Raw genomic sequence first — 27824 nt, 5'->3', positions numbered from 1 at the left:
TACAGCGGCGTATTTAATGGCACCATTCCCAAACAGCTGTACCTGACAGGGTTTTGCAGTTTCAGTGCCTGTTTGCGACTGAAAAAGCTCTCTTTAGTTATTTCAAGAGTTTTTGTGATAGGAAGTGTTCATTCAAGTGCAGAAGCCACTCATTATTTGTTAAAGGCTTCTGCTCACAACACATCCTCACACTCGTGGGGGCTGCGAGATTGCGGTATTACCTCAGGAGGAGGACGAGGCGGAGGATGAACAGAAGGGGAGGCTGAGGCAGTGAGACAATAGGCCTACTGGATGGGCTGTCTGTGGCTGGCTCATCAGACTCCGAATCACATGAATGAAACCCCAGATCCCCGTGGCTTACCACATCCCCATCATACAATCCCTGTCACATGGCATATCACAGCGTGCTCCTGGGCGCAAAGGTGAAATGAGAGAGCCCGCAAAATATTCCAAATACTTATTGATAAATTTATCCATAAACATATCACATGAATTATAATAACTAATTATCCTTGTGCCTGCCATAGCTGAATAGCTGTCATCGTGTGTGAGATGTGTGTTGCTAGGGAGATATTGTTGGTGGGTGAGTGCTGGGGATGTGGTACATTGAGCTGTGTGTGAAACTTGTGGCACAGGTGGTGGTATGTAGCATTTGTTGAAGCCTTCACTCACCCTGACCACCCGCATGAGCTCGTTAAACTTCCTCCTGCACTGGGACCAAAGTGCTGCCTGTGATGTGGTGTGCCACCTCCCTCTACATTGTCCGGCAGAATTTGGCGAGGGCCTCCTGTTAGTTAGTACAGGACTGCCTGCTTTATCTCCACCACTAAAATGAATGCCTTCAAAACTTCCTCGGAAACCCTCCGGCCTCTCTTACTGGGGCGGCGATCTGCCAACAGCATTTGTAAATAAGTGTTCCTTCTCTTTGTCCTTCAAATGGTTCTTGAGGGAGCTGTACATTCAACAATGCTGAGAATGAGGTGTTGCAACATTAATGGACCTCCCCTTTAAGCAGTGAAAAAAAGCCTGTGACAATCATTTACTTGCATTTAGACTTCACCCAATATTGGTCCATCTTTTCAGTGTAAAGCCAATGAGCATGGGTTTTTAGACTAGATTTATGGCTCCAATCATTTTACTGAGGAGTGAGGATGAATTTTGTGTGTATGTTAGCCGATTTTCACCTGATGCTAATTCGCCATTTTTAGTCTAAACACTGTCCATTCCTTGGCGATAATGAATTTCTAGCCCAATATGTTGCTACAGAGCGTGCATCACTGGCTGTTTACAACAAAGCTATGGCTCAGGGAAAACAACAATGGAAAGTAACAGTATGGTGTGAAAATCATCTCTTTTTGGCAATTGGTTCACACAACTGGGTAGTCAAAGAACATCAGATGGTGTTTCATCCAGCAGCAAGCAGACTATAAAGAAAATGGTACAAGAAGTCTCTGGTCCACGTCTGCCACCAAGCTCATGGTCTATAGGGCTCTAGTGATACCCGCCCTCCTGTATGGCTCAGAGATGTGGACCATATACAGTAGACACCTCAAATCACTGGAGAAATACCACCAACGATGTCTCCGCAAGATCCTGCAAATCCCCTGGGAGGACAGACACACCAACGTTAGCGTCCTCGATCAGGCCAACATCCCCAGCATTGAAGTACTGACCACACTCGACCAGCTCTGTTGGGCGGGCCACATTGTTCGCATGCCTGACAGAAGACTCCCAAAGCAAGCGCAGTACTCTGAACTCCTACATGGTAAGCGAGCCCAGAATGGGCAGAGGAACCGTTTCATGGACACCCTCAAAGGCTCCTTGATAAAATGCAACATCCCCACCAACACCTGGGGGTCCCTGGCCAAAGACTGCCCTAAGTGGAGGATGTGCATCTGGGAGGGCGCTGAGTACCTCGAGTCTCATCGCCGCGAGCATGCAGAAAGCAAGCGCAGGCAGCGGAAGGAGCATGCGGCAAACCAGTCCCATCCACCCTTTCCTTCAGTGACTGTCCCACCAGTGACAGAGACTGTAATTCCCGTATTGGACTGTTCAGCTACCTAAGAACTCACTTTTAGAGTGGAAGCAAGTTTTCCTCGATTTCGAGGGACTGCCAATGATGATGATTGTTATGTATGTGACCCTCACTGGTGTGCAAGACTTGCCACCAGAGGGCACATCTGTGGGAGACCTAGGAATCACCGGCGTGTATCCTGGTGCAAGCAGGTATAAAAGGCAGGCCACCACGATGCTGCCTCACTTTGAAGTTATATTAAAGAGACCAAGATCACAATGGTTTAAGTTTACAACACAGCCTTGTGGAGTTATTCTGAATATAACAACTGGCGAAGAGTTACAGATCACGAACTTTCACGCGGAAGGGGTCAGAGGGTCTAGTAAAAAGGAGGAACTGAGGGAAATCCTTATTAGTCGGGAAATTGTGTTGGGGAAATTGATGGGATTGAAGGCCGATAAATCCCCAGGGCCTGATGGTCTGCATCCCAGAGTACTTAAGGAGGTGGCCTTGGAAATAGCGGATGCATTGACAGTCATTTTCCAACATTCCATAGACTCTGGATCAGTTCCTATGGAGTGGAGGGTAGCCAATGTAACCCCACTTTTTAAAAAAGGAGGGAGAGAGAAAACAGGGAATTATAGACCGGTCAGCCTGACATCGGTAGTGGGTAAAATGATGGAATCAATTATTAAGGATGTCATAGCAGTGCATTTGGAAAGAGGTGACATGATAGGTCCAAGTCAGCATGGATTTGTGAAAGGGAAATCATGCTTGACAAATCTTCTGGAATTTTTTGAGGATGTTTCCAGTAGAGTGGACAAGGGAGAACCAGTTGATGTGGTGTATTTGGACTTTCAGAAGGCTTTCGACAAGGTCCCACACAAGAGATTAGTGTGCAAAGTTAAAGCACATGGGATTGGGGGTAGTGTGCTGACGTGGATTGAGAACTGGTTGGCAGACAGGAAGCAAAGGTAGGAGTAAATGGGGACTTTTCAGAATGGCAGGCAGTGACTAGTGGGGTAACCGCAAGGTTCTGTGCTGGGGCCCCAGCTGTTCACATTGTACACTAATGATATAGACGAGGGGATTAAATGTAGTATCTCCAAATTTGCGGATGACACTAAGTTGGGTGGCAGTGTGAGCTGCGAGGAGGATGCTATGAGACTGCAGAGTGACTTGGATTGTTAGGTGAGTGGGCAAATGCATGGCAGATGAAGTTTAATGTGGATAAATGTGAGGTTATCCACTTTGGTGGTAAAAACAGAGAGACAGACTATTATCTGAATGGTGACAGATTAGGAAAAGGGGAGGTGCAACGAGACCTGGGTGTCATGGTACATCAGTCATTGAAGGTTGGCATGCAGGTACAGCAGGCGGTTAAGAAAGCAAATGGCATGTTGGCCTTCATAGCGAGAGGATTTGAGTACAGGGGCAGGGAGGTGTTACTACAGTTGTACAGGGCCTTGGTGAGGCCACACCTGGAGTATTGTATACAGGTTTTGGTCTCCTAACTTGAGGAAGGACGTTCTTGCTTTGAGGTGCAGCGAAGGTTCACCAGACTGATTCCCGGGATGGCGGGACTGACATATCAAGAAAGACTGGGCTTGTATTCACTGGAGTTCAGAAGATTGAGAGGGGATCTCATAGAAACATTTAAAATTCTGACGGGTTTAGACAGGTTAGATGCAGGAAGAATGTTCCCAATGTTGGGGAAGTCCAGAACCAGGGGTCACAGTCTAAGGATAAGGGATAAGTCATTTAGGACCGAGATGAGGAGAAACTTCTTCACCCAGAGAGTGGTGAACCTGTGGAATTCTCTACCACAGAAAGTTGTTGAGGCCAATTCACTAAATATATTCAAAAAGGAGTTAGATGTAGTCCTTACTACTAGGGGGGGGATCAAGGGGTATGGTGAGAAAGCAGGAATGGGGTACTGAAGTTGCATGTTCAAACATGAACTCATTGAATGGCGGTGCAGGCTAGAAGGGCCGAATGGCCTACTCCTGCACCTATTTTCTATGTCTATGTTTCTATGTTGGTATTCTTGAGAGATTTGATGCGAGTGATGATTGGGAAGCCTTCTTTAAGCGCCTCAACCAGTACTTTGTGGCCAACGAATTGGACACGGCTGAAACAGAGATCAAGCGCAGGGCGATTCTCCTCACTGTATGTGGGTCATCGATATATGGTCTCCTTAAGAATTTGCTGGCACCGGCCAAACTAACAAACAAATCGTACGCAGAGCTGTGCACGCTGGCTAAGGAACACCTCAAGCCAAAGCAGAGCATCCTGATGACCAGGTACTGCTTTTATATGCACCGTCGCTCCGAAGGCCAGAACGTGGCGCGTTTTGTCGCCGACCTAAGACGCCTTGCGACTTTGCAGGATCCTTGGGGGAAATGTTGCGGGACTTTTTCATGCTTGGAATTGGCCACGAGGGCATCCTTCGCAAGCTGCTGTCTGCTGAATCCCTGGATCTGAGCAAGGCCATCACGATAGTCTAAGCTTTCACATCCACGAGCGACAACACGAAGCAGATATCTTCACAGAATCGAGGCTTACCAGCAAGTACTGTGCTTAAAATAATGCCTTCAACAGGCAGGACTGTAGATGGTAGGGCCTAGGCTCAGGGTGACTTGGAGGCCGCTGGAAAGTGCTAATGTGAATCCATTAACACCATGCTGGCGCTGCGGGGGCAGTCATAGAGTCCATCAGTGTCATTTCGAGCACTACGTGTGCAGGGGCTGTAGAACAATGGGGCACCTCCAGCGATTGTGCAAGTGACCTTGGACTCACCACGTGGCAAAGTCAACAGAGAGCGACCGATCCAGCACGGATCATGCTGAACGAGCAGGAGAGACAACTCAACCGGAGGATGAGAAGGAAGTGTATGGGGTATACACCTTCACCACCAAAAGCCCTCCAATTATGTTAAAAGTCAAACTTTATGGCATTCCAGTCTCCATGGAACTGGACACTGGAGCGAGCCAATCGATTATGAGCCAGAAGGTCTTTGAGAAACTGTGGAATAACAAGGCACAGAGGCCAAAACTGAGCCCGATTCACACTACACTGCGCACTTACACCAAAGAACTCATACCTGCTATCGGCAGTGCGGCAGTGAAAGTATCGTATGATGGAATGGTGCATGATTTACCACTATGGATTGTACCAGGCAATGGCCCTACGCTGTTCGGCAGTAGCTGGCGAGGCAAGATCCGGTGGATCTGGGACGACATCAAAGCTCTGTCCTTAGCAGATGACGCCCCATGCGCCCAGGTGCTAAACAAATTCCCGCCGTTATTTGAGCCAGGCATCTGCAACCTCACATGCGCATAAGTGCAGATCCACCTTGTTCCTGGGGCACGGCCCGTTCATCACAAAGCCCGAGCAATCCCATATATGGTGTGAGATAAAGTCAAAATCGAACTGGACAGACTTCAACGAGAGGCAATCATATCGCCAGTCGAGTTCAACGAGTGGGCCAGTCCAATCGTGCTGGTGCTAAAGAGCAACAGTCAGAATCTGCGGGGACTACAAGGTGACTATCAACTGAATCTCGTTACAAGACCAGTACCTACTACCCAAAGCAGAGGACCTATTAGCAACGCTAGCAGGGGGAAAGTCGTTCACCAAGCTAGACCTCACCTCCGCGTACATGACACAGGAGCTGGCTGAACCGTCAAAGAAGTTGACGTGCGTCAACACGCACAAAGGACTGTTCGTGTATCACAGGTGCCCCTTTGGGATTCGCTCGGTGGCAGCAATCTTCCAGAGGAACATGGAGAGTCTGCTGAAATCGGTTCCATGTACAGTGGTATTCCAGGACGACATCCTGATCACTGGTCGAAACACCACCGAACACTTGCACAACCTGGAAGAGGTTCTAAAGCGACTAGACAGAGTGGGACTCAGGCTGAAATGCTCCAAGTGCATATTCCTGGCGCCAGAGGTCGAATTTCTGGGGAGAAAGATTGTGGTGGACGGCATCAGACTCTAAGACAGAGGCCATCAAGAATGAACCCAGACCACAGAACGTGACAGAGCTGCGTTCGTTCCTGGGACTTCTCAACTACTTTGGTAACTTTCTACCGGGATTGAGCACTTTGCTGGAACCCTTGCATTTGCTGCTACGCAAGGGTGACGACTGGGTTTGAGGTAAATCCCAAGAAACAGCCTTTAACAAGGCCAGAAACCTCCTATGCTCCAACAAATTACTTGTATTGTATGACCCATGTAAACGTTTAGTACGAGCAGGTGATGCGTCATCGTACGGGGTCGGTTCTGTGTTACAGCAAGCAAATGTGTCAGGCAAACTGCAACTGTTTGCATGTGCATCCAGAAGTTTATCCAAGGCTGAAAGAGTCTATAGTATGGTTGAGAAAGAAGCGTTAGTTTGTGTATACGGGGTTAAGAAAATGCACCAATATCTATTTGATCTCCGGTTGGTGCTCGAAACCGACCACAAACCGTTCACATCATTGCTCTCAGAAATCAAAGGTATCAACATCAATGCTTTATCCCGCATCCAAAGATGGGCACTAACATTGTCTGCATATGACTATGTAATCCGCCACAGACCAGGCAGAGAGAACTGCGCTAACACTCTCAGTCGGCTGCCATTGCCCACCACCGGTATGGAAATGGCACGACCCGCAGACTTGCTTCTGGTAATGGATACTTTTGAGAGCAAGGGGTCACCCGTCACGGCTCGCCAGATTAGGTCCTGGACCAGGCAAGACCCCCTGTTATCATTAGTAAAAAATGTGTCCTTAATGGGAGTTGGTTGGGGGTTCCTGGGGAAATGCAAGAGGAAATTAAGCCTTTTCACCGACGCAAGGACGAACTGTCAATCCAGTCGGATTGCCTCATATGGGGTAATCGCGTGATTTTGCCCAAAAAGGGCAGGGAAACGTTTATACACGACCTACACAGTACCCACCCAGGCATAGTCACGATGAAGGCTATCGCCAGGTCGCACATCTGGTGGCCCGGCATTGACTCCAAATTAGAGTCATGCGTACACCAATGTGACACTTGCTCACAGCTGAGCAATGCACCCAGGAAGGCCCCACTGAGTCTGTGGTCATGGCCCTCCAAACCGTGGTCCAGGCTCCACGTAGACTTCGCTGGCCCCTTTCTAGGGAAGATGTTTCTAGTAGCAGTGGACGCTTATTCAAAATGGATTGAATGTATTATAATGTCATCATGTACGTCCACTGCCACCATTGAAAGCCTCAGGGCCATGTTCGCCACCCATGGGTTACCCGACGTCCTTGTCAGTGACAATGGACCATGTTTCACTAGCTCGGAATTCAACAAATTCGTGACCCGCAATGGCATCAAGCATGTCAGCTCTGCCCCACTTAAACCCGCATCCAACGGCCAAGTGGAACGGGCAGTCCAAACCATCAAGCAAAGCTTGAGACACATAACGAAGGCTCTTTGCAGACCCGGTTATTTAGGGTCCTGCTCAGCTACCGGACGTGCCCCCTGCAGAATTGTTAATGAAGAGAGCACTCAAAACCAGGCTCTCCTTAGTCCACCCAGACCTCAATGATCACGTAGAAACCCGGCGGCACAGGCATAACGTGTACCATGATCGTGCGGCGGCCTCACGTGACATTGAAGTCAATGACCCGGTGTTTGTTCAAAATTACGGTCAGTGGATTGCTGACACTATCTTAGCTAAGGAGGGGAATAGAGTGTTTGTTGTGAAATTGTTGAATGGGCAAACATGCAGAAAGCACCTAGGTCAGACCAAATTGCGATTCACGGACAACCAAGAACAGTTTGAGGAAGACCCCACCATCTATGATCCACCAACACATACCCAACTAGCAATTGACCTCGCTGTCAACCACGAGAATGAACCCACCTTGCCCAACAGTCCGATCAGACCAGCCGAGCTGCCATGCAGCGACCCGACCAACTCACCCATGCCAGGACGCCAACTCAGGCAATCGACCAGGGAGCACAGGCTGCTAGATCGCCTCAACCTGTAAATAACTTGTACTCAAGACTTTATGTATGTGAACCTCACCTGTGTGTAAGATTTGCCACCAGAGGGCATACCTGTGGGAGACCTAGGGATCACCGGTGTGTACCCTGGTGCAAGCAGATATAAAAGGCAGGCCACCACGTTGCTGCCTCACTTTGGAGTTATATTAAAGAGACCAAGGTCACAACGGTTTAAGTTTACAACACAGCCTCATGGAGTTATTCTGAACATAACAATGATGATGGTACAAGAAGTGATGCAGGGTTTTTACTTAGTTCGAAAGAAAAGACCTCTGTCCTACCTTCAAGACCCGGTGGCGTGAACAGGCTTAGAGATGTCATGTTCACGCTTCCTTGTTAAATCCAGGCACGTGAGTAAGGGTGATCTGTAAGGGTGTTTTGGGTTAATGTTTTATCAATAATAAATTAATTGAATTATCAGACATATTACTGTCTCCAGCTTTTCAAATCTGTTTAAAGGCTAAAGGACTTACCCAACACAAGACAACTAAGGATTGACTATATATGCAGTCATGCCAGGGTCACTCACATCCCCAGAACAAATTTTTTAAAAAGTAAACCGTTTTTAATGGAAAGAAGAACTTTTAAAGTTGTGTCAACACTTGAATGTTATGTGAAGATACTACCTCAGTGCTTAACTTTCCACTATTGTAGCATGAGTCACCCAGGTCCACTTATATTTTTTTTCAAGATATGTTGATTTTAAAGATTAAGGTACCAAAATTGCCCCCTGACCAAAAAGTAAGCGTTCTTACTGATCTTGAAGTTTTTTCCCCATTCCCAATCCATGGAGCGGATTTTGCCCCAATATTCATATCTTTGTTTTTCATTTCCGGTTGGGACAGTGTTAAGGGACAGAAGTGCCTTTCGGTCAGCTCGGCTGCATCAATGAGTCGTCAAGTTTACAGATGACACTATGCTGGGTGGCAGTGTGAGCTGTGAGGAGGATGCTAAGAGGCTGCAGGGTGACTTAGATAGGTTAGGTGAGTGGGCAAATGCATGGCAGATGTAGTATAATGTGGATAAGTGTGAGGTTATCCACTTTGGTGGCAAAAGCAGGAAGGCAGATTATTATCTGAATGGTGACAGATTAGTAAAAGGGGAGGTGCAACAAAACCTGGGTGTCATGGTACATCAGTCATTTAAAGTAGACATGCAGGTACAGAGGCAGTAAAGAAAGCAAATGGAATGTTGACCTTCACAGCGAGAGGATTTGAGTATAGAAGCAGAGAGATCTTGCTTCAGTTGTACAGGACCTTGGTGAGACCACATTTTGAGTATTGTGTGCAGTTTTGGTCTCCTAATCTGAGGAAGGACATTCTTGCTATTAAGGGAGTGCAGCGAAGGTTCACCAGACTGATTCTCAAGATGGCAGGACTGACATATCAAGAAAGACTGGATCGACTAGGCTTATATTCACTGGAATTTAGAAGAATGAGAGGGGATCTCATAGAAACATATAAAATTCTGATGGGATTGGACAGGTTAGATGCAGGAAGAATGTTCCCGATGTTGGGGAAGTCTAGAACCAGGGGTCACAGTCTAAGGATAAGGGGTAAGCCATCTAGGACCAAGATGAGGAGAAACTTTTTCACCCAGAGAGTGGTGAACCTGTGGAATTCTCTACCACAGAAAGTTGTTGAGTCCAGTTCGTTGGATATATTCAAAAGGGAGTTAGATGTGGCCCTTACGGCTAAAGAGATCAGGGGTATGGAGAGAAGGCAGGAGTAGGGTACTGAAGTTACATGATCAGCCATGATCATATTGAATGGTGGTGCAGGCTCGAAGGGCTGAATGGCCTGCTCCTGCACTTATTTTTTTATGTTTCTATGTCAACACGACGAGGACATGCTACGTCGTGCTGCCGTGTCACAACATCCCTCCCCTTCAGTTAAAGGGGAGAGCTACTGCAAGCTCTGCATTTAGCTTAATTAGGCCCACTGAGCCACCAGGGCAGGTTCCGGCCAGGCCAACAGCCCAGGACCCAAGATGGGGTGCCGGGCTGCTTGTTGGCGGCCCGGCTGAACCCGTGGCCACCTTTCGCGGGCCGACCTCGGAGAGAGCCCGATGATAAAAATAAAATGGAGGTGCCGGCAGCGGACGTGCTGCCCAGGCACACACAGCTTCCCGACTGGGAGAAGCTGTCAGTGGCATCAACCAACGGTGGCGTCGCTCCCATGGGGCAATTTCCCTCGCGGGACAGAAACGGAGTTGGCACCGATCAGAAAGAGAGGTGGGCGTGTGCTCAATGGCTGGGGGGGTGGGGGGTTGTGTGTGTCAGAAACCCATTCCCATTCCTCCTGGCCCAGGAGGCAGTTTCAGATGGGTTGGCCAATCCGCCTGCCCCCAGTTGGTGAAGCCTATCTGCTCCATTGCCGCCTCTTAGACCTAAGTAAGATAGATCAGAGTATTTTCTAAATGGTGAGAAGCTCGGAATTCTGGAGGAGCAGAGATCATAGAATCATAGAAGTTTACAGCACGGAAGGAGGCCTTTTCGGCGCATCATGTCCGCACCGGCCAACAAAAAGCTATCCAGCCTAATCCCACTTTCCAGCTCTAGGTCTGTAACCCTGTAAGTTACGGCACTTCAGGTATACATCCAAGTACTTTTTAAATGTGGTGAGGGTTTCTGCCTCTACCACCCTTTCAGGCAGTTAGTTCCAGACCCCCACAACCCTCTGCGTGAAGAAATTTCCCCTCAAATCCCCTCTAAATCTTCGACCAATGACTTTAAATTTATGCCCCCTGGATGTTGACCTCTCTGCTAAGAGAAATAGGCCATTTCTAACCACTATATCTATGCCCATCATAATTGTATACACCTCAATGAGGTCTCCCCTTAGCCTCCTCTGTTTCAAGGAAAACAAACCCAGCCTATCCAATCTGACCTTATAGCTAAGATTCTCCACTCCCGGCAACATCCTCGTAAATCTCCTCTGTACCCTCTCCAGTGGAATCACGTCCTTCCTATAATGTGGTGACCAGAACTGCACATAGTACTCCAGCTGTGGCCGAACCAGTGTTTTATACAGTTCAAGCATAACCCTCCCTGCTCTTATATTCTATGCCTTGGCTAATAAAGGCAAGCATTCCGTATGCCTTCTTAACCACCTTATCCACCTGGCCTGCTACTTTCAGGGATCTGTGGACATGCACTCCCAAGTCCCTTTGTTCCTCCACACTTCTCAATGTCCTACCATTTAATGTGTATTCCCTTTCCTTGTTAGCCCTCCCCAAATGCATTACCTCACACTTATCTGGATTAAATTCCATTTGCCACTGTTCTGCCCACCAGACCAGTTGATTGATATCTTCCTGCAGTCCGCCGCTTTCTTCTTAATTATCAACCACGAAGCCTATTTTTGTGTCATCTGCAAACTTCTTAATCATACTCCCTATATTCAAGTCTAGATCATTGATGTATACCACAAAAAGCAAGGGACCTAGCACTGAGCCCTGCGGAACCCCACATTAAACATACCACAAAACAACCATCAACCAATTACCCTTTGCTTCCTGCCTCTGAGACAATTTTGGATCCAACTTTTCACTTTGCCCTAGCTCCCATGAGCTTTTACTTTCTTGACCAGTCTGCCATGTGGGATCTTATCGAAAGCCTTCCTAAAATCCATATACACTACATCATATGCACTGCCCTCATCGACCCTCTTGGTTACCTCCTTGAAAAATTCAATCAAGTTAGTCAGACACAACCTTCCCTTAACAAATCTGTGTTGACTGTCTCTGATTAACCTGTGTCTTTTTAAATGTAGATTTATCCTGACTTCAGGATTTTTTCCAATAATTTTCCCACAACTGAGGTTAGGCTGACTGGCCTATCTTTTCCTCCCTTCTTAAACAAAGATACCACATTAGCAGTCCCCCATTCCTCTGGCACCACACCTGAAGCCAGGGAGGATTCGAAAATGATGGTCAAAGCCTCTGCTATTTCCTCTCTTGCTTCACTTAACAGCCTGGGATACATTTAATCTGAGCCTGGGGACTTATCCATTTTCAAAGCTGCTAACCTCTTACTACCTCCTCTCTCACTATGTTTATTTAATCTAATATTTCACACTCCTCCTCCTCGATAGCAGTGCGTGCATCGCCCCTCTCTTTTGTGAAAACAGACGCAAAGTATTCATTAGGAATCATACCCACATAAGAAATAGGAGCAGGAGTAGGCCATTTGGCCCCTCGAGCCTGCTCTGCCATTCAATAAGATCATGGTTGATCTGGTCATGGACTCAGCTCCACTTCCCTGCCCACTCCCCATAACCCTTTACTCCCTTATCGCTCAAAGATCTGTCCATCTCCGCCTTAAATATATTCAATGACCCAGCCACCACAGCTCTCTGAGGCAGATAATTCCATAGATTTACAACCCTCTGAGAGAAGAAATTTCTCCTCATCTCTGTTTTAAATGGGCGGCCCCTTATATATATGTCCCCTATTTTTTGTTTCCCCTATGAGTGGAAATATCCACCTTGTCGAGCCCCCTCATTATCTTATAAGTTTCAATAAGATCACCTCTCATTCTTCTGAATTCCAGTGTGTATAGGCCCAACCTACTCAACCTATCCTCATAAGTCAACCCCCTCATCTCCGGAATCAACCGAGTAAACCTTCTCTGAACAGCCTCCAATGCAATTATATCCTTCCTTAAATTTGGAGACCAAAACTGTATGCAGTACTCAAGGTGTGGCCTCACCAATATCCTGTACAGTTATAGCTGGACTTCTCTGCTTTTATACTCTATCCCCCTTGCAATAAAAGCCAACATTCCATTTGGCTTCCTGATTACTTGCTGTGTTTCATGCACAAGAACCTCCAGGTCTCTCTGTACTGCAGGACTTTGCAATTTTTCTACATTTAAATTATAATTTGCTTTTCTATTATTTCTGCCAAAATGGATAACCTCACATTTTCCCACATCTTTCGCCTCCACACACACATACCCTCATGGTCTCTAATAGGTCCAAGATCACCCAAACCTCTGTCGTTGAACTGCAGTCTGCGGAACGATGCCTGCGTCTGCGCACATTCTGAGGCTGAACTCCAAGATACAGTTGATGTATTCACCGAGGCATATGAAAGCATGGGCCTTACGTTTAACATCCATAAGAGAAAGGTCCTCCACCAGCCTGTCCTCGCCGCACAGCACTGCCCCCCAGTCATCAAGATTCATGGCATGGCCCTCGACAACGTGGACCACTTTCCATACCTCGGGGAGCCTCTTGTCAACAAAGACAGACATTGATGCGGAGATTTAACATCGCCTCCAGTGCACCAGTGCAGCCTTAGGAACTGATCCAGAGTCGATAGACTGTTGGAAAATGATCACCAATACATCCACTATTTCTAGGGCCACTTCCTTAAGTACTCTGGGATGCAGACTATCAGGCTCTGGGGATTTATCAGCTTTCAATCCCATCCATTTCCTGAACACAATTTCCCGCCTAATAAGGATATCCTTCAGTTCCTCCTTCTCACTAGATCCTCAGTCCCCTAGTATTTCCAGAAGGTTATTTGTGTCTTCCTTCGTGAAGACAGAACCAAGGTATTTGTTCAATTGGACTGCCATTTCTTTGTTCCCCATTATAAATTCACCTGAATCTGACTGCAAGGGACCTTTGTCTTCACTAATCTTTTTCTCTTCAAATATCTATAGAAGTTTTTGCAGTCAGTTTTTATGTTCCCAACAAGCTTCTTCTCATACTCTATTTCCCCCCTCTTAATTAAACCCTTTGTCCTCCTCTGCTGAATTCTAAATTTCTCCCAGTCCTCAGGTTTGCTGCTTTTTCTGCCCAATTTATATGCCTCTTCCTTGGAATTAACACGATCCTTAATTTCCCTTGTTAGCCATGGTTGAGCCACCTTCCCCGTTTTATTTTTACTTCAGACAGGGATGTACAATTGCTGAAGTTCATCCATGTGATCTTTAAATGTTTGCCATTGCCTATCCACCGTCAACCCTTTAAGTATCATTTGCCAGTCTATTCTAGCCAATTCATGCCTCAAACCATCGAAGTTACCTTTCCTTAAAAGTGCAGGACCCTAGTTTCTGAATTAACTGTGTCACTCTCCATCTTAATAAAGAATTCTACCATGTTATGGTCACTCTTCCCCTAGGGGCCTCGCACAACAAGATTGCTAATTAGTCCTTTCTCATTACACATCACCCAGTCTAGGATGGCCAGCTCCCTAGTTGGTTCCTCGACATATTGGTCCAGGAAACCATCCCTAATACACTCCAGGAAATCCTCCTCCACTGCATTGCTAACTAGTTTGGTTAGCCCAATCAATATGTAGATTAAAGTCACCCATGATAACCGCTGTACCTTTATTGCACGCATCCCCAATTTCTTGTTTGATGCTGTCCCCAACCTCACTGCTACTGTTTGGTGGTCTGTACACAACTCCCACTAGTGTTTTCTGCCCTTTGGTATTCCGTAGCTCCACCCATATCGATTCCACATCAACCAAGCTAATGTCTTTTCTTACTATTGCATTAATTTCCTCTTTAACCAGCAATGCCACCCCGCCTCCTTTTCCTTTCTGTCTATTCTTCCTAAATGTTGAATACTCCTGGATGTTGAGTTCCCAGTCTTGGTTACCCTCGAGCCAAATCTCCGTGATGCCAATTATATCATAACCGTTAACTGCTATTTGCGCAGTTAATTCGTCCACCTTATTCCGAATACTCCTCGCATTGAGGCACAGAGCCTTCAGGCTTGTCTTTCTCACACACTTTTCCCCTTTAGACTTTTGCTGTAATGTGGCCCTTGCTTTTTGCCTTAGGTTTCTCTGCCCTCCACTTTTACTTTTCTTCTTTCTATCTTTTGCTTCTGCCCCCATTCTATTTCCCTCTGTCTCCCTGCATAGGATGCCACCCCCCCGCCATATTTGTTTTACTCCTCCCCAACAGCACTAGCAAACACACTCCCTAGGACATTGGTTCCAGTCCTGCCCAGGTGCGGACCGTCCGGTTTCTACTGGTCCCATCTCCCCCAGAACCGGTTCCAATGTCCCAGGAATTTGAACCTCTCCTTTCTGTACCACTCCTCAAGCCATTTATCTATTTAATTGCAGCTCCTAACTTACACCAATGCCCAAGGTTTTAAAAAGAGAAAGAGAAACACTCAACAATCAACCGGCTTACATGCTTAGCTGTGACGTCACAATTCGATTTCGATTCTTTTTGGTTTTTGTCTCTTACTCTTGTTGCTGCTGCAGATAGCTCCTCCCAATCTGAGGCTCTCCCGCTGAGCCGCCGCCTTTTCAAGCCCCACTCCCAGTCACGTCTCGTGCTGCTTGCTCCTCCCAATCTGTGGCTCTCCCGCTGAGCCGCCGCCTTTTCAAGCCCCATTCCCAGTCACGTCTCATGCTGCTTGCTCCTCCCGATCTGTGGCTCTCCCGCTGAGCCGTCGCCTTTTCAAGCCCCACTCCCAGTCAGGTCTCGTGCTGCTTGCTCCTCCCGATCTAGGGGTCCATGTACAGAAATCATTAAAAACTAGTGGACAGGTACAAAAAAATCATTTAAAAAGCCTAATGGAATGTTAGCCTTCATCTCAAGGGGGCTGGAATACAAAGAGGTGGAAGTTATGCTACAGTTGTATAAAGCTCTGGTTAGACTGCATCCGAAGTACTGCAATCAGTTCTGAACACCACTTCAGGAAGGATATATTGGCATTAGAGGTGGTGCGGTGCAGATTCTCCAGAATGATACCAGGTTAAAACATCAACAACAACTTGTATTTATATAGCGCCTTTAATGTAGTGAAACGTCCCAAGGCGCTTCACAGAAGTATTATGCGATAAAAATTTGACGCTGAGCCGCATAAGTATAGATTAGCAGGTGACCAAAAGCTTGGAGAAAGAGGTATGTTTTAAGGAGCATCTTGAAGAAAGAAAGAGAGGTGGAGAGGTTCAGGCAGGTTGTTCCAGAGCTTGGGGTCCAGGCAACAGAAAGCACGGCCACCAATGGTTGAGCGATTATAATCAGGGATGTTCAGGAGGGCAGAATTACAGAAACACAGACATCTCTGCAGAGGTGGGGGGGAGCGTGGGAGGGGGTGTGATGGGGGGCTGGAGGAGATTACAGAGATAAGGAGAGGCAAGACCATGGAGTGATTTAATAATAAGGATGAGAATTTTGAAATTGAGGCATTGCTTAACTGGAAGCTAATGTACATAAGAATATAAGAATTAGGAACAGGAGTAGGCCATCTAGCCCCTCGAGCCTGCTCCGCCATTCAACAAGATCATGGCTGATCTGGCCGTGGACTCAGCTCCACTTACCCACCCGCTCCCCATAACCCTTAATTCCCTTATTGGTTAAAAATCTATCTATCTGTGATTTGAATACATTCAATGAGCTAGCCTCAACTGCTTCCTTGGGCAGATAATTCCACAGATTCACAACCCTCTGGGAGAAGAAATTCCTTCTCAACTCGGTTTTAAATTGGCTCCCCCGTATTTTGAGGCTGTGCCCCCTAGTTCGAGTCTCCCCGATCAGTGGAAACAACCTCTCTGCCTCTATCTTGTCTATCCCTTTCATTATTTTAAATGTTTCTATAAGATCACCCCTCATCCTTCTGAACTCCAACGAGTAAAGACCCAGTCTACTCAATCTATCATCATAAGGTAACCCCCTCATCTCCGGAATCAGCCTAATGAATCGTCTCTGTACCCCCTCCAAAGCTAGTGTATCCTTCCTTAAGTAAGGTGACCAAAACTGCACGCAGTACTCCAGGTGCGGCCTCACCAATACCCTATACAGTTGCAGCAGGACCTCCCTGCTTTTGTACTCCACCCCTTCGCAATAAAGGCCAACATTCCATTCGCCTTCCTGATTACCTGCTGCACCTGCAAACTAACTTTTTGGGATTCATGCACAAGGACCCCCAGGTCCCTCTGCACTGCAGCATGTTGTAATTTCTCCCCATTCAAATAATATACCCTTTTACTGTTTTTTTTCCCAAGGTGGATGACCTCACATTTTCCGACATTGTATTCCATCTGCCAAACCTTAGCCCATTCGCTTAACATATCTAAATCTCTTTGCAGCCTCTCTGTGTTCTCTACACAACCCGCTTTCCCACTAATCTTTGTGTCATCTGCAAATGTTGTTACACTACACTCTGACCCCTCTTCCAGGTCATCTATGTATATTGTAAACAGTTGTGGTCCCAGCACCGATCCCTGTGGCACACCACTAACCACCGATTTCCAACCCGAAAAGGACCCATTTATCCCGACTCTCTGCTTTCTGTTAGCCAGCCAATTCTCGATCCATGCTAATACATTTCCTCTGCGTACCTTTATCTTCTGCAGTAACCTTTTGTATGGCATCTTATCGAATGCCTTTTGGAAATCTAAATACACCACATCCATCAGTACACCTCTATCTACCATGCTCGTTATATCCTCAAAGAATTCCAATAAATTAGTTAAACATGATTTCCCCTTCATGAATCCATGTTGCGTCTGCTTGATTGCACTATTCCTAACTAGATGTCCCGCTATTTCTTCCTTAATAATAGCTTCAAAAATTTTCCCCACTACAGATGTTAAACTAACTGGCCTATAGTTACCTGCCTTTTGTCTGCCCCCTTTTTTAAACAGAGGCATTACATTAGCTGCTTTCCAATCCGCTGGTACCTCCCCAGAGTCCAGAGAATTTTGGTAGATTATAACGAATGCTATAACTTCCGCCATCTCTTTTAATACCTTGGGATGCATTTCATCAGGACCAGGGGACTTGTCTACCTTGAGATCCATTAGCCTGTCCAGCACTACCCCCCTAGTGATAGTGATTGTCTCAAGGTCCTCCCTTCCCACATTCCCGTGACCAGCAATTTTTGGCATGGTTTTTGTGTCTTCCACTGTGAAGACCGAAGCAAAATAATTGTTTAAGGTCTCAGCCATTTCCACATTTCCCATTATTAAATCCCCCTTCTCATCTTCTAAGGGACCAACATTTACTTTAGTCACTCTTTTTTCCGTTTTATATATCGGTAAAAGCTTTTACTATCTGTTTTTATGTTTTGCGTAAGTTTACTTTTGTAATCTATCTATCCTTTCTTTATTGCTTTCTTAGTCATTCTTTGCTGTCATTTAAAATTTTCCCAATCTTCTAGTTTCCCACTAACCTTTGCCACGTTATACGCATTGGTTTTAATTTGATACTCTCCTTTATTTCCTTGGTTATCCACGGTTGGTTATCCCTTCTCTTACCGCCCTTCTTTTTCACTGGAATATATTTTTGTTGAGCACTATGAAAGAGCTCCTTAAAAGTCCTCCACTGTTCCTCAATTGTGCCACCATTTAGTCTGTGTTCCCAGTCTACTTTAGCGAACTCTGCCCTCGTCCCACTGTAGTCCCCTTTGTTTCAGCATAGTACGCTCGTTTGAGACACTACTTCCTCACCCTCAATCTGCATTACAAATTCAACCATACTGTGATCACTCATTCCGAGAGGATTTTTTACTCGGAGATCATTTATTATTCCTGTCTCATTACACAGGACCAGATCTAAGGTAGCTTGCTCCCTTGTAGGTTCTGTAACATACTGTTCTAAGAAACAATCCCGTATGCTTTCTAGGAATTCCTCCTAAAGGCTACCCCGGGCGATTTGATTTGACCAATCGATATGTAGGTTAAAATCCCCCATGATTACTGCCGTTCCTTTTTCACATGCCTGCATTATTCCCTTGATTATTGTCCGCCCCACCGTGAAGTTATTATTTGGGGGCCTATAAACTACGCCCACCAGTGACTTTTTTCCCTTACTATCTCTAATCTCCACCCACAATGATTCAACATTTTGTTCATTAGAGCCAATATCGTCTCTCACAACTGCCCTGATATCATCCTTTATTAACAGAGCTATCCCACCTCCTTTCCCTTCTTGTCTATCTTTCCGAATTGTCAGATACCCCAATTTGTTTAGTTCCCAGTCTTGGCCACCCTGCAACCACGTTTCTGTAATGGTCACCAAATCATACCCATTTGTAATGATTTGTGCCGTCAACTCATTTACTTTGTTTCGAACAATGCGTGCATTTAGGTAAAGTGTTTTAATACTAGTTTTTAAACCATGATTTTTAGTTTTGACCCCTCCTGCAGCCCCTTTATATTCATACATAATGTAGGTCAGCAAGTACAGGGGTGATGGTTGAACGGGACTTGGTCCAAGTTAGGACACAGGCAGCTGAGTTTTGGATCACCTCTAGTTTACGTAGGGTAGAATGTGGGAGGCCAGCCAGGAATACATTGGAATAGTCCAGTCTAGAGGTAACAAAGGCATGGATGAGGACTTCAGCAGTGGATGAGCTGAGGCAAGGGTGGAGATGGGCGATGTTACGGAGGTGGAAATAAGCAGTCTTAGTTATGCTGCAGATACGTGGTTGAGAGCTCATTTCGGGATCAAATATGACACCAAGGTTGTGAACAGCCTGGTTCAGCCTCAGACAGGAGTTGGGGAGAGGAATGGAGTCAGTGTCTAGGGAATGGAGTTTGTGGCAGGAACTGAAAACACTGGCTTCAATCTTCCCAATATTCAATTGGAGAAAATTTCTGCTCATCCAGAACTGGATGTCGGACAAGCCATCTGACAATTTAGAGACCGTGAAGGGATTGAGAGAAGTGGTAGTGAGGTAGAGGTGGGTATCATCAGCGTACATGTGGAAACTGACGCTGCTGTGTTTCTGGAAGGGGAAACATGTAGATGAGAAATAGGAGGGGGCCAAGCGTTAAATTGTGAGGAAAGGTTGCATAGACTAGGCTTGTATTCCCTTGCGTATAGAACATTAAGGGGTGATCTAATTGAGGTGCTTATGATAACTAAAAGATTTGATACGGTAGATGGAGAGAAACTATTTTCTCTGGTGAGGGACTCCAGAACAAGGGAGCATAACCTTAAAATTAGAGCTAGGCAATTCAGAGTGATATCAGGGAGCATTTCTTCACACACAGGATTGTGGAAATCTGGAACTCTCTCCTTCAAAAAGCAGTTGAAGCTAGATGAATTCAAAATTTCAAAACTGGGATTGATAGATTTTTGTTAGGCAAGGTAAATGGAGTTAAGATACAGATCAGCCATGATCTAATTAAATGGTGGAACAGACTCGATTAGCTGAATGGCCTACTCTTATTCCTATGTTCCTATAAGATGATGTGAAATTACAAAAACAGTTATGTTTTTTGTCTTGACCATTACTAGTGTTACATCTGCTTCGATAAGTACCAATTGATGTAATGAAATATAATTCTCACAAAAGCACGGTATTTCATGTTGATAAACTTTGTTTCAGTATAATATGTTTGTTTATTGATTTTTTGGTTGTTAATAAGTTCATTATTTTGATCACAGAAATACTGTGCAGAAATACATGCACAGAATCAAATATCTCTTGACGATACTTGCAATACCTTGAGAATGCTTAAGGAGAAAGATTTAATCATTTCATCTTTAAAAGAGAGATTGGCACAGTATGAAGTAACTGCAGAGATCAATCCGGTATGTACTTCTGACTTTCGTTAAGTGTGTTACTTTGACCTGTTTTAGCATTTCACAATTTATTTTATGGTCATTAGTGAATTTTTATGTTATGGCTGCATTTTTTAAATAACTTTGCATGTTGGCTATTTTGTCGAGATTATGCATGCACAGTCTATAACACCATGTTCTGTGCATGCATGATTAGTCCCAGTTAGACAAACATATAAAATTGATGGGTAGGAAAAGACCAGCTGGCCCATCAAGCCTGCCACACACCGTGATGGCCGGACCATCATGCGTAAACACTTCCCCTTGTCCCACCCACCCTGCGGCCATGTAATCGCCTAGGGGTGGCAAAAAGAGAGAAAAAAAACAGAGCCAATAAGGAATAAAAATACTCTGGAAAATTCTTGCTGTCCACCTCAGGTGATCAAAACCTGTCCAGGAGATCACATGAATCAAGTGTTAACTATAAAAACACTTACAGGGAAAAATTCCGTTGCGCTCCATTTAGGGGCGTTAACATCCACGAGATGGGACCTTTTGTGCCATGCCCAGAAGTCCTGCTCCATTCTCGAAATTGGGGTTACCGCCCCCAAAAGGACGTGGAGCGCAAAATAACCCGCTCCACTTCGTCTGTAGGGCGCTAACGGGGCGGAAGCAGAGGGAGCGGGCCGCAGCGCTACGCACTGGGCTGCCACATTGGAGGGGTTCTTTCCTTCATTAAAGGGAGCGCTGACAGGCGCAAATTACCCGAATATCTAGCCTTTATATTCTATATGATGTGATCGCTGCCCCAGTCAGGAACCTGCCCAGCTTCATCTTGAAGGCATGCAGAGAGACAGCACCCAACATACCAGCCGGCAATATATTCCAGAGGCTCACAATTCTCTGGGAAAAGAAGAACCTCCTAACATCCAGTCTATTCCTACTCTGACATAGTTCATTAAACAACGTATCCTGCAAATCCCTGATCAGCTAGTACTGTATAAGTGGCAAACTATAATGAAGAATGCTGGGACTTGCAGGAGGACGTAGACGTAGGGGAATGGGTAATGGGGATTCGACAGATCGGTGGCAAATTCAGTTCAACGTAAAGATTCATAGATCTTTTAAAAACAGTATTGCAAGTGTAAAAGGCCACAGAAGGGGCCCTGTTATTCTGCATTTTCTATACATATATCAGGCATGAATTTATGAGGGGGAAGTCATGTTTGACAAATTTGCTATAATTCTTTGAGGATGTAACGAACAGGGTGGATAAAGGGGAACCAGTGGATGTGGTGTATCTGGACTTCCAGAAGGCATTGGACAAGGTGCCACATAAAAGGTTACTGCACAAGATAAAAGTTCATGGGGTTGGGGGTAATATATTAGCATGGATAGAGGATTGGCTAACGAACAGAAAACAGAGAGTAAGGATAAATGGTTCATTCTCGGGTTGGCAATCAGTAACCAGTGGAGTGCCGCAGGGATTAGTGCTGGGAGCCCAACTATTTACAATCTATATTAACAACTTGGAGTAAGGGACCGAGTGTAACGTAGCCAAGTTTGCCGATGATACAAAGATGGGAGGAAAAGCAATGTGTGAGGAGAACACAAAAAATCTGCAAAAGGACATAGATAGGCTAAGTGAGTGGGCAAAAATTTGGCAGATGGAGTATAATATTGGAAAGTGTGAGGTCAAAGAGCATGTTATTATTTAAATGGAGAAAGATTGCAAAGTGCTGCAGTACAGTGGGACCTGGGGTTTTTGTGCATGAAACACAAAAGGATAGTATGCAGGTACAGCATGTAATCAGGAAGGCCAATGAAATCTTGGCCTTTATTGCAAAGGGGATGGAATATAAAAGCAGAGAAGTCTTGCTCCAGTTGTACGGGGTATTGGTGAGGCCACACCTGGAATACGGTGTGCAGTTTTGGTTTCCATATTTACAAAAGGATATACTTGCTTTGGAGGCAGTTCAGAGAAGGTTTATAAGGTTGATTCTGGAGATAAGGGGGTTGACTTATGAGGAAAGGTTGAGTAGGTTGGGCCTCTACTCATTGGAATTCAAAAGAATGAGAGATGATCTGATCGAAACGTATAAGATTATGAGGGGGCTTGACAAGGTGGATGCAGAGAGGATGTTTCCACTGATAGGGGAGACTAGAACTAGAGGGCATGATCTTAGAATAAGGTGCCGCCCATTTAAAACTGAGATGAGGAGAAATTTCTTCTCTGAGAGTTGTGGATCTGTGGAATTCGCTGCCTCAGAGAGCTGTGGAAGCTGGGACAATGAATAAATTTAAGACAGAAATAGCCATGATCGTATTAAATGGCTGAGCAGGCTCAAGGGGCCATATGGCCTACTCCTGTTCCTAATTCTTATGTTCTTATGTTCTTATGAATACAAAAGCATGGAGTTGCTGATGAACCTGCACAGTCTGTTGGTTAGGCTATAGTGGAAGTACTGTTTCCAATTTTGCATTCCTTTTTAGAAAAGGTAGTGGCACCATGAAAAAGGTGCAACGTGGGTTCTCGAAAATGACACACAGGATTTGAAGATACAACTGTGATGAGAGTTTTGGAAAACTAGGCCTGTATTCATAGCAGCAGAGCAGGTTAAGAGATTATCTAATGAAAATGTTCACAATTATGAGTTTGATACTGCAAATAGTGAAAGAGTATTTCCACTGGTTGGTGAATTGGTGTATAAACCAGAACTAGAGTAGGATAGAAGATTTTTCACGCAGTGTTATTAGACTATGGAATAGATTACCACAAATGGCTATCGAAATCCTGATGTGAAGTCAGCATAGGTATAATAGCTCAAATGGTAATTTGCAGTTCTGAAATTTCTGTGATTCTAAATACCGAAAGAAAGTATGGCTGGAGCATCAAAGCAACATTGATTGTTTTATCTGTTCTATACCAATTAGTTGCCAATTTATGTCATAAAACAACATAGTAAGCAAAAACAAAACTGGGGGACATTAAGCAAAAATAAAACAAAACAAAAGGGGAGGAGGAGGAAGTATTACAGCACCAACACACCACAAATAGTGCCAGCAACTATCCTATGTTGCATATGCATATAAAGGTTTCCTCTTAATCTTCCAATCTCTCATATATCTGCTGAATTCTCCGAGACATTTTTTCATGCTGTCTCCCTCCCTGAGCAGTCCATTCCACACATTGACCAGCTCTTGGATAAGGTAGTTAAAATAAAGTGTCTATCTTCTAAGTGTGATCTTCATGTTTGTTGGCTCTAAAGCTTGTGGCAATCTTGAATATATTATATTATTGATGTCGAATTTTATCTATTCCCTCAATTTTTTAAAGAAAATTAAGAGGAACTGTAGTAATGGAAAAAGTTGGTTGACAGGCAGGACACCGAGTTAGAGTAAATGGTTGTTGCATGTACTGGAGAAGAGTTTAAAGAGTTTATTCTTGATATATATAGATAACTTGCACTTGGATGTCAGGAGTACAACTGTGAAATTTGCTCATAACATAAAAGCAGGAGCTTTGGCTAATAGTGAGGTGGATTGTAAAAGGCTTCAGGAAACCGTAGAAACATAGACAGGCGAGCGGAATGGGAAAACAGATGGCAGATGCAATTCAATGTGGATAAATGTTTTGGGAGAGAAACAAAGAAGGGAAGTATATACTTAATGGAAAGACACTGAAGGATGTGGATGAACAGACTGACCTAGGGATGTAAATACATCATTGCCTGAAAGTGCAAGTACAGGTAGATAAAGTGATTTTAAAAAGCCCAATAGAAATTTGGGTTTTATAAATAAGTGCATAGAGTATGAAAGTATAGAAGTAAAACATTAGTTAGACTCCAGAGTACTGTCTGCAGTTTTGGTCGCCCTATTATAGAAAGAATGTTAAAGTCATAGAGAGCATACAGTTTAGATTCAACAGGATAATGTCAGATGGGAAACGATAGTTACGAGGAGAGACTAGAGATACTAGGGGCTAGACTTTCGGCATATATCCGCCCATTTACTGCCCATTTAACCGCTGAGATTGAGTTTACTGCCCATATTTGATTATAAATGGAAACCAACGCCCAATTATCGCCCATTTATTGCCAGCGTAACTTTCGGCATACAATTATTGCCGGGAATTAGCTGATCAGTCCGTCCATATTTTTAAAATAAAATCTGACGTCATCACTTGTGCACCACCCAGATGACTGTTTATAATGGAAACTAATGCCTAAATATCGCCCAGATTATCGCTGAGCGCTACTTTCGGCATTTCACCCATATACCGCCCAGATGATCACTCGCCCAAAAAGACGCTCAAGAAAAGCAGCACTCACCTGACCTTAACCCAATGGTATGGACGCCATTTTGTAAATCGGAGGACTTTTAATAAAAGGCTGCTTCAAGTTGATGGGAGCATTGAAGTAATTCGTAAGTGATTTTAAGGTCGTTTTAAAATCTTGACAACCATCTAATCACATTGTGGTGAATTTTGAGTTTATATAGTGTTTGTAGAGGGCAATTTAATAATTTTGAAGAAATATTAGGGCATTTATAGTAATGGGGCCTGTAATTTCTCAGCCAGTATTGATGACTACTCACTTGCTGTAGAATAGAGATGGGAGAAGGTTTATTGAAGAGCATTATGTGCCCAATCAAAGAGGTGGCAGACTGCTGAGGAGGAGGAGATCTTACACCCAATGCATTTACAGGGATAAGCGATCAAACCTGGACTTGTCCTATAACACATGCGTTAGGAGGCTGCGCTTCCAAAAGGAGGCCATCAGTGAGATATGCCAGCTAATCAAGGGAGATTTGCAGCCTATCAGCACCATCAGGACCGCACTGCCCGTTGAGGTTAAGGTTACTGTGGCACTTTCCATCTCTGCATCGGTCTCTTTTCGGGCCTCAGCTGGCGACTTTTGCCGCATCTCTCAGCACACCACACATTGCTGCATTCGATAGGTGACTGAAGTCCTTTACCCTCGCAGGATGGACTTTATAAACTTCTCTATGACCAGGGAGGCACAGACCGAGAATAGCAAACTTCCCTAAAGTGAAGGGAGTGATGGATTGTACGCACAGGATGCAGAGGTGTTTCGGAACCGAAAGGGATTCCACTCTCTGAATGTGCAACTCGTTGTCAGCCACAAGCAAATAATGAAGGCCGTAAGTGAAACTTTCCAGGGAGTCTCCATGATGCGCACATCTTGCATAAGAGCATTGTCTCTTACCTGTTTTAAGAGTCAGCCACAAGGTCATGGTTGGATGCTGTGGGATAAAGGATATGGCCTTGCCAACTGGCTCATGAACTCACTGCATAAGCCCCAGACAGAAGCCGAGAAGCGCTACACCGAAAGTCATATAGCCACACGCAATATCGTTGAACAGACAATTGGAATGCTTAAGCAGCGCTTAAGTTGCCTGGACCACTCAGGAGGCGACCTACAATACCACGCTGATCAGGTCGCTGAGTTCATCGTGGTGTGCTGCATGTTGCATAACTTAGCTATCGGGAGGGGGACAAGAATTGTCAGATGGGACTGCTGGTCCACCTCAGGTGAGAGGGGAGGCAGAAGAGGAGCAGGAGGAGAACAAGGACCTTAGGGAGGACAATCAGCCTGGCGTTGAACCCATGCCCCACCCCATCCTACATCACAGGAAAAGTCCCATGGTAGTTGCACACCATGCAAGACTGTTGCGTCAGCAGCTCATAAATAACCGCTTTGTGTGAAGTTACATTGGTGACAGTTATAGTTGTGTTACATTACGTTTCATCTTTGCCTGGCCTCGCCATTGTTTTCAACCCTTGTATTGATGTTTAACCTTTCTGTTATTAGTAGACACTGCACAGCAATGTTAAGTTAAATAAAAATATTTAATAATTACAAATAAAAAACATTTTTTTAAACAAACTAAAGTGAAAGAAAAAACATATACATGAATATAAACACCCATCTCCTCCCCCACCCCCACTCCAACAGTCAAAATTTTAAAAATAATATTTAATAATTTTTCAATAACAATTAAAATATAACAGGACACAGACACCCACCCACCCACACACCCACCCATCCTCCCCACCCCACCCCCAAAGTCAACAAATTTATAATAACAATAATAACAACAACTCCAACAGTGAACAATACAAACACAAGAATAATGTCCTCTTCTCCCCCGACCTCTCACCTGTGGCCACGCTTTCTTTTACCTCTTCCCCCCTCCCCCTCCCCACGGTCTGAACCCCCTCCTTTGCCGCTTACACTCCCCCTTCTACCCGCATTCACACCAAGCCATCTTGCAGCAGGGCACCTCGAGCGTTGCTGCTGTGGGGTGGGGGAGTGGGGGCGGGGTGACGGTGGCAGAGTCACATTCTCTGGTGAAGCTGGAGAAGACGTTTCCAAAGAAACGTCTTCCGAGTCATAATCAACTACTTCCTCCTGACTCGCATCTGTCGCCATGTGGCAAAATTACCGGTCAATCTACCCATTGCCTAGAGGAGCTCTCAACCAATGTTGTTACTCGTCCTTCACAGTGCAACACGTCCAAGTTGACGTCCAAGCCTGTCGTTGCTCAATCCTACCTCGCAGAACCAACCTCCGCGGGTTCGGTGTAGGTGCTGGACCACTCGGGGTGCCCGGCTGCAAGAGGCTTGGCGGCGCTACTTCCTCAGTTGATGAAGACATGGCCACAGGAGCATTACAGCAGCACGCTTGAGACTCATCATCCTCCTCACTGGTCTCCGTGATCAGCACGACCTGCACGAGAAATGGTGATGCTCTCGGGGCCTCCATGTTTCTGACTTGCTCCTGGCGAGCCTGGGGAGCTAGAAAACATAATTGAGATGAGTAGAAGGGGAGGCCAGGGTGACATGAGAATGCTTATGCTACGCAGGGATATGTACAAGGAGCAAGACTACTGCAATAAATATCACTGACAGACATCACATATAATTAACATCGTGATAGTACAGAGGCTGCATGGCATTAAAATGAAATTTCATGATCTCATCATTAATTACATAACTTTACATCATTCATATATTGTACTGAAATGGCATTAAATTACTTTAAATCACTAATGGTTTATACGTTACTCACGTGGCGCAACAACGGGATCAGCACCACCACGGGTGTCCGATCGATTATGTACACCAACAAGTGCGAAGACCCGCTCCTCCAGGTCTGTTAACTGGCATAGTTCAGCAGGCCCTCCTCCTGTGCGCCTGCGCTCAGCTCTATTCTTAGATATCTTCCTCTGCAAAGGTGACAAGAGCATGGCCTAAACTAATTGCCTAGG

General features: G+C 45.2%; 1 protein-coding gene across 3 annotated transcripts in view; it reads left to right on the top strand.

The window, feature by feature from the left end:
- The window catches only part of c5h10orf67 (chromosome 5 C10orf67 homolog), a 475763-nt gene that overhangs the window by 67959 nt on the left and 379980 nt on the right, over positions 1 to 27824 (top strand). For all 3 annotated transcript variants that reach the window (XM_070881415.1, XM_070881414.1, XM_070881413.1), the window contains exon 5: positions 20415 to 20561. In XM_070881415.1, the coding sequence (XP_070737516.1) occupies positions 20415 to 20561 (147 nt within the window). The remainder of the gene's footprint in view (positions 1 to 20414; positions 20562 to 27824) is intronic.

The sequence above is a fragment of the Pristiophorus japonicus genome, chromosome 5, assembly GCF_044704955.1.
Source record: "Pristiophorus japonicus isolate sPriJap1 chromosome 5, sPriJap1.hap1, whole genome shotgun sequence".
Classification (NCBI taxonomy): domain Eukaryota; kingdom Metazoa; phylum Chordata; class Chondrichthyes; family Pristiophoridae; genus Pristiophorus; species Pristiophorus japonicus.
The sequence above is the reverse complement of the archived record's forward strand: the minus strand, read 5'-3'. Positions and strand labels throughout refer to the sequence as shown.